This window comes from Bactrocera latifrons, unplaced genomic scaffold, assembly GCF_001853355.1.
Source record: "Bactrocera latifrons isolate USDA-ARS-PBARC rearing strain unplaced genomic scaffold, ASM185335v1 scaffold_93, whole genome shotgun sequence".
NCBI lineage: Eukaryota > Metazoa > Arthropoda > Insecta > Diptera > Tephritidae > Bactrocera > Bactrocera latifrons.
Genome location: NW_017537634.1, coordinates 1,077,187 through 1,084,971, shown reverse-complemented (window position 1 = coordinate 1,084,971; position 7,785 = coordinate 1,077,187). Strand labels below are relative to the sequence as shown.

At 36.1% G+C, this 7,785-nt stretch overlaps 1 protein-coding gene across 1 annotated transcript; it reads left to right on the top strand.

Annotated features, from left to right (window-relative positions):
• Nucleotides 1-1,238: 1,238 nt before the first annotated feature.
• On the top strand, nucleotides 1,239-4,650 carry LOC108977641 (serine protease gd). Its single transcript, XM_018947413.1, has 5 exons — nucleotides 1,239-1,751; nucleotides 1,836-1,986; nucleotides 2,133-2,343; nucleotides 3,154-3,810; nucleotides 3,864-4,650. Exons 1-5 carry the CDS (start codon nucleotides 1,539-1,541, stop codon nucleotides 4,330-4,332), a joined length of 1,701 nt encoding a protein of 566 aa, XP_018802958.1. The 5' UTR covers nucleotides 1,239-1,538; the 3' UTR covers nucleotides 4,333-4,650.
• Nucleotides 4,651-7,785: the final 3,135 nt, after the last annotated feature.

Sequence of the window (7,785 nt, the reverse complement as noted above, 5' to 3'; positions counted from 1 at the left end):
ATCGAACAGAGAAATTGCAAGAGAGCTCGACATCTCTCCCGAATCTGTTCTAATGGTTTTGATGGATATTTTGGGTATGGAACGCGTTATTGCTCCTTTAGTTCCAATAAAGCTGAATTTTTTACCGTAAACTCGTCTCTTTGGGCATGCTTAATCGTGCGAGTTTCCATCCCACATTTATGAAGAGCATTATAACTGCCGCTGAGATATGAATTTAAGAGTTTGACATGCAAAGAAGTCTACAATAATCGGAATGGAGCGAAAAACGAGCCGAAACTAAAAAAAACCACGCCAAGGCCGCTTAAAACTCTAAGTAACGCTCATTGTTTTTTTCGCTGTTCGTGACTTGGTGCGAATGAATTTATTCCAGAGGGATAGACAGTCAATAAGATGTTCTATTTGGATCCGTGTAATTTTTTCTTGTTCAAACTGAAACCCGTTCTATAAATCATAATTCTCTGAAGAAGCGGAATGCCATCTCAAAAAGTGTATTACATCTGGAGGGGAACTAGCAAACTAACATAATTTAGGTGAAACCTCTTACGGCTCATACTTTTGGTACTTACATATATTGTGACAAAAAAGTACCCGGAAATTATAAATGAAATGAAAGCATGAGCCTAAAAAGGTTAAGAGCACCGCCAATTTAGTGAAAAGTTTTTCCATATTCCCATGAAAATAAAAATAAAAATATTTTTGAGTTTTACTGCAACTACTTTCTTATATTTCTAAATAGTCAACCCAATGCCTTGTACAATTGAAGAAAAATCACATTTAATGTTTTTTGACTTATGTTCTTTTATTTGGAAAACCTTATTACTTTTTCCTAATAAAAATGTTTTAACTACTTTGTTCTATCCTTCTTTGGAATAGGACTGGTTATACAAAGTTACTTCCATTTCACGAAAAGTGCTGCAAAGTAGTATGATAATGATTGAAAAATAAAAGAAAAAACAATAAATGGCTTATTATACTGATTTAAGGTGGATTAAATACTTCAATATTTTTAATGCTAATCAACTGTTAACTCCGATCTCATTGTCAAATCGCATTGCCCCTGAAGTTTCAACTGAATTTCATCAGCATTCACATATTTGCCATTCTCCTTACTCATTGAAATTACTCAGTTTTAATACATGATTAATGCTCAAAATATATGTCATAACCTTAGCAACAAAAGCAATCGAAACAGAGAAGAGCGGAGAAAAACTTGCAAGAAACTGGTGAAAAAGTAAAAACACTTCGCTTGAGAACTAAATATGTAATAAATGTCACTTAAAGGTTAGGGCGAAGGTGTTGATATCCTCACTAAATGTCAATGCAGAAAAAATCATTACAAAATAATAATATCAAAAGTTTAACTATTGGGATACTGAAAAATTATTGTGCGGCAATAAAAGTCAATTATTTCAGAAGTACATGTCTGTGTAAAAAAGTTGTTTAATATCGGTTAACCGCTCGCTATTATGCAAAGCACTTTTTCGATGCACAAAACCACACACACAAATACAAAAGCAATGCAAATAAATTAATACGGAATGCGTCTCCACTTCACCGCCATCCTCATCGTAATTCTGCAACAAATAAATCGAATTTTTACTCAAAGCATACCCATCAGCCCGTGCCCGAAAATCTTTCAATATCGCTTCGATGGCACGGAGTGGTATGGCATTCTCTCTGTACGTAATACGGACTTCGCGGAAGCTTTGCAAATTAAAGTGACACTCTCCATGCGTGGAAAGCCAACGACGGTGCGCACCCACGATGCTATATGCATATACATTTCATATTAATACTCGTATTCTTTATAATAATGTTTAACACTGTATTTGTAGAGTTACCTAGGCGAAATTGAATTGCTTTCGCGCGGCCAGTTTAACAGCAATGTCCCGGTCCTGTATAAAATCAAATTTCCCAAAACACATTTTCCACCGAAGTTGCTGCACGTAACCGCAAACAACCATGTCATTTGTGTAGGTCAATCAGGTGAATTTGCAGGCATATTTATAGTTACACAAGGCAATAAGTGTATAGTATTTAATGCATTGTTAATTAAATTCATTGCTTCTGAAAATTGTTTTATAGTTGTAAAAGCAAAACTCAACCGGTGTAATGTAAATTGTTGCTTGCAGATCTTAGCATATTCGTCACACAAATTCAGCTGGAGCACACAAGAAAATTTACTTTCATCGGCGATGATGAGCCGTCAGACACACTGCCGGAACACGCACAATTCTCTGCTACGCTGATGGAGGACGAAGAGGAAGACGATGATGACATTGCCTTCTTGTCAACCGATACGAAATTCAGTGCGGAACACTTGCCAATCATACATGGAGAAATGTAAGTTTTCGCAATTTTAAAAGGGTTCAGCCTGGACATTTATTGAATTATAAAAATAAGTGCCGTAAGAAGTTTTTCGGTTGTGACTTCCCAATTGTAGGCCCACTCTGTAGTATTTTTCTTCTCAGCAAGCATTCTCTTGATACTTGAGATTAGGAAAAGGTCACAGGAAGGCAGAATTTGAATTGAGTTTGAGTTCGCGCAGCCGTTAATTTATAATATCAAATTTTCCGGTCATCTACAACATTTTGTTAAGTTTTTAATGTCTTCTTCTTCAACCGATTCAACCAAGTTCATATTCTTCGATGTCCAAGCCGGATGAACCTATCAGTCTTAGAGGAACTGTTAGTAAAACCCTTGTTGCTTCGCCTGGCACAGAGTTCAAAAAAGAAAATAAAAATTATTTCAGTGAAAAGTAGTGTTTTATTGACTCCCTAAACTTCTTTTTAACCATTTTTCTACAAATATCTAGTCTTACGTCTCTCAACATGTTATATGTGACGAAGCAGTTGTCTGAAGACTATAAAATTTATAGGACTAGAATTGTTAGATTAGTTAGATAAGATCAGTAGAAGCCAGTCTTAGAAACGACGTTTTAATACTTGTCTGGTGTAATTCAAGCGACCATCGTTTTTATTCCATATTTGACATTATATTAGTCCATTCCAAGACACAAAATTTTCTGTAATTAGTATCATCCGTAATGCTGGGTATCGTGAACTATAGTTTCAGTAATTGAATTTTTTTCCCAACGATGTTCTTCACTTATTATAAAATATGTTGTATAGTATGTATATTTATGAATTTCAGTGAGCTAAAACACATGACACTAAACAGCATATGCGGGAAAACCAAGCTACATTTGCATAAAAGAGCATCGATGTCACCTTTGACCGCAATAGCAGCAAAAACTGACAATGCTAAGGCTCCAACCCTTGCCACAAGTATACAGCGATCCTACCAAAAATCCGGCAGATATGCAGCAGGTACTGAAGCTACTACAGCAAGTAGTCACAATGACAGGTCCAGCACCCCGTTAGTAATATCTAGCGATGAACTTCCTACTCTATTGTCTAACGCGCCCATCCGCATTGTAACTAGCACGGAATTAGGCGGCTTCAACTCTTCGTTGGGTACTTCTCCACAGCCATTATTGACGCGCGGAGCATGGCCGTGGCTGGCCGCAATTTACGTGAATAATTTGACATCGCTTGCTTATCAGTGCGCTGGCACTTTGGTGTCCGCACATGTGGTTATAAGTTCGGCGCATTGTTTCCACTTCCAAAGGCAACATCACAAGGCCAATGAAGTGCTAGTATTTCTAGGGAGGCACAATTTACGAAACTGGAACGAGGAGCACTCCATCGCAGCACCAGTGAGTGAGATTTTCCTACATCCCGAATATGATGCCACATTGGGAACTTATGATGCGGACATAGCGGTGTTGGTGTTGAAGATTCAAGTGCGGTGAGTATTAGAGATATTCAAAACAGCAAATTTGCTATTTGAAGTTTCAACAGGTTCAACAATTATATTCTTCCTGCTTGCTTATGGAGCGGTGACAGCCAACTTGAGAATATAGTTGGGGAGCGTGGCTTTGTTGTAGGTTGGGGTTTTTCGCACACCCACGGGAGTGTTCCATTGATGGATACCAAACCCATTAAAGCCGCAATTCCACACGTCACCGAAGCAGCAATTGTGTCAAACGAAGTGTGTTTTGCGGCAAATCCAAAGATTCGCAGTCTCAGTTCTAATCGCACTTTCTGCGCAGGTTTACAAACCGCTTCACCTATAACTCGAAGTGCTATCGGGCCTTGTACAGGCGATTCAGGCGCCGGACTATTGTTGGAAAGGAACAGCCGTTGGATGTTGCGTGGCACAGTTTCGGCCGCCCTACCTGCGCAACACAAGAAATGCACCGACAATCGATATGTCATATATGCGGATTTGGCAAAATATTTAGATTGGATCATGGCATTTACTCTTTAACTATTAATTACATGTTTATTGAATTTAAGGTTTTATAATAATTTCCTAATGGGTATTATCCAATTTATTAATACTTATTACTAACACAATAGGTTTCGAAGCCCCATCTAATTTATATAATTTAAGCACTATCTTCCTTTAGATATATATACATACGTACATTTTTAATTTGATTACTTGATTAAATGGTTTAATTCAAAGAAAACGACGAAATCAAATGCTGAATTTGTGCGTGGTCATGTATTAGCTGTTGCTTACTTTAAAGGCAACTTTAATCCTTTTGTAACCATTTTTAATATAAAATTGGCGATATTCAGATTACTAAACTTTTCCTGAGCACAACATTAGTTTTTAATACAATTTAATTTTGTTTCAGTTGATTTATGAGAAGGTGAAATACGGGATATTTCTTTTTTTATTTGTGAAATAGTCAAATTCTGATACTAGGCAATTTTTCATCGCTTATTTCGAAGTGACCACTGAGTAGCAAGAGTCACGTAGATGCCTCTAATGAACTAAGATTGTCGTATTGACTTTAAATGTTCAATGAAATGAAATAAATATATATAAATATGTACATTTAATATAATATACTCGAGCAGAGTTTAGATGTTTCGATATTTCGAATCGGGGAAATCGAGTCACCCAATCTTTTTTATGTTACCCAAATTACTAGAACTTTTATAACTATTTAACGAACATTTTACAGCCGATTTCAAAACTTTAAAGACCACAACTAAGTCGGTATCTCTTCAAAACCTAAAAAGAACATTTTTCCCTTCAAAGTGTCCCAATCATACGAAGGCGATATATATAACGATATAATTTTAATTGTTTATATGTATATATATTATATAAATACGCCTAAAAAATAAGACGACATTTCGAAAATTGGTGAGCAAAGAATTCGAATTAAATTTTTTTTAGGGAATCAATTTTCTGAAAGCCTTGGTGATGAGGCTATGTCATTTTTCAAATTTTCAAAATAAATACAATATCACCTTATTTTTTGGGCACAGTATTTATATAGAATTCATAAGTTCGGATGAAAAGGACACGTCGTTTATCTACAAACCGCCTAGAAATTTATTAAGCTGGCTAATATCTACTCCTCCAAAATCTTTTGCCTTACCGCGTGAGTGTCAAAAGGGCAATGTCCAGTTAAGACACCTATCAGTAGTACCTAGTAGTTCCATAGATCCAGCACCCGAGTACACGATGACAGGGAAACACCTCTTCTTTCCCATCCTAATGGATTAGCGATGGGTGCCCTTTCTAGCGAAATCATCGGCTTTATAGTTTCCGCAATTATGTTGTGGCCAGGAACACACAATATTTTAATATGAAAGGAGCTGGATTTCACTGTTAGTTCGCCCAGCTAGCTCTTAAACGGTATCTAAGAATGGTCGTAGGCTTCCGTAGTCTATCACCCAATCGTATCGTCCGAGGAATTCATTCAATAGGTCATTTAACACTAAGGTGCGGAGTAAAACAGACGGAAGCCCACCTTTCAGAGTGCAGTCATTGACATTTCGTGGGCCAAGCGCACTGCCCCACTCCGCCATGTCAGTTCTGTCGCAGAAAAGAAAATATATGAGATAGTTGTGGTTTGATTCGACCTTAAACCACTCCAAACCTGAGTCATGGCACAACGGCGTCTAGATCGTTGTCTATCCGTACGAATCTGTCTTCCTGTGGTCATTCTGGTCCCCTAATTATGTGTCCATCGGCTTACTTTGCAACTTCATAAGCCTATCCAGCGTCTTTAAACGAAAAAAAGAGAACCTGAAATCCGACCTTCGGGATGTACACCAGCCTTACCCACCTACAGTAGATTCGTTTCTTGAGAAAGTAAGCCTCAAGAAGTAGTTTTGACGGCTCCATATCCCATAGATGTACATATATCGAGAACGTAGTAGTAGACATACTTGAGCCACTGCGTTTAGTTTAGCTTCCTCAGCGGTGGACTGGTGCTCTAAAAAGAGCTTTAAGAAAAATGGTGTTATGTATTAAGAATGAGAAAAATGTTATTGCTCGAAGGGTTGAATTATGAATACTGAACTTTTTTTGGACAAGCTGATCCTTTACTATCAATGCACCATACTCTGTTTTATGAACAAGACCACAATCAAAAACTCCCTATGCTTGTTTAAGGGCATTTAACTAGATTCTATTTTCATGATATTTCATTAATCCAAGTAGCCTCAAAGTAACGCTATATGTACTATTACGGTTTAGGCTTTATATTGATTGCATGGTATGATTCTATAATAACCAAATCCATTCTGTCAAATTAGTCTCTGTTGAAACACAATTTTTAATTTTCGCCCTAGTCTAGCTATCTTAGCCCGCTCTTCCAGGCAAGTTAGACTCTTACCGTAGATCAAATTTTGAACGACTTTTTCAGCTGCAGATGTTGTGAATTTTAGATCTAACTCACTTTTCTTAAAAATAGTTCGTAATATTCATTAGAAAGTAATTTTAAATCATAGCTGTTGAAATTTTTGTCTCCATAAGTGAGTAAATTTTGAACTTGATACTTAAACCAATGGCAGTAATTAATTATGTGTTTAGATAAAATGTGGTTTCCCGGTGAATATTGAGATAATACAATGGCTTGATAAGTCAAAATTTGTCTCAACAAATTGAATTTATTGCTTCATATGTTAACTTCGCTGCTTTCGATAAAAACATGGTGGATAGGATTACATGATATCTATATGTGGAGTGTAAGAATTGGCATCACTCAACATTGCTTAGTGATGGTATTTTTTGAATGTCAGTTCAAGTACAAGAACTTCCATTACATAAATATACGCAGGTGTTCTCAGCATACTTACATATGTATTTGTTTAGTCCATATTTCTGTGAAAATGAGCACTTGTTTAAATAGCAATGATGTTGCAACATATTATTAGTAGAATTTAATTATGGTAGATTTGAACAATTATCTTGTTTGAAGTCCACCCATTCCACAAATCTCCCAAGTATTTCGAATCAAATTATTACATAAATTACGCTTACAGAGCTAGGTCATAAACAATATATGTAGGTTTCACTCTGCGGCAGCGAAAACGAATCAAAATCACCTCCAAAGATATTGTACAATTAAATTTATACTCGTAATTTTATAACTAAATGATTTGCACTTTTGCTGTTTTTTTATTTAAATCAATTCACAAAATTCACTTAAAGGTAATATTTGAATGAATATCATAGATTTAGAAGTTATTTAAAAACTACCGTCCCATTATTCTCTAAAACGACTTACATTCAAAAGCTTTGGGTACGGTACCCAAGTTCAATATGCCACAATTATAACTAAAAACTTTTTGCTAAACTTTAATAAGTAAGCATTTAAGTATATGGCGAGGGTCCAAAAAGGTTCATACATAGAATAATTAAAAAGCTAATTTAAGCTACCAAGTAGAAAAACTTCCAGGCGGACTTTTT

What these genes read in the sequence shown, in the direction of transcription:
- LOC108977641 (XM_018947413.1), top strand. Translation starts at nt 1,539, where the DNA reads ATGCGTCTCCACTTCACCGCCATCCTCATCGTAATTCTGCAACAAATA. An exon ending in CCAATCATACATGGAGAAAT is followed by an intron (nt 2,344 to 3,153) that starts GTAAGTTTTCGC and finishes TATGAATTTCAG; the next exon opens with TGAGCTAAAACACATGACAC. An exon ending in GTGTTGAAGATTCAAGTGCG is followed by an intron (nt 3,811 to 3,863) that starts GTGAGTATTAGA and finishes AAGTTTCAACAG; the next exon opens with GTTCAACAATTATATTCTTC.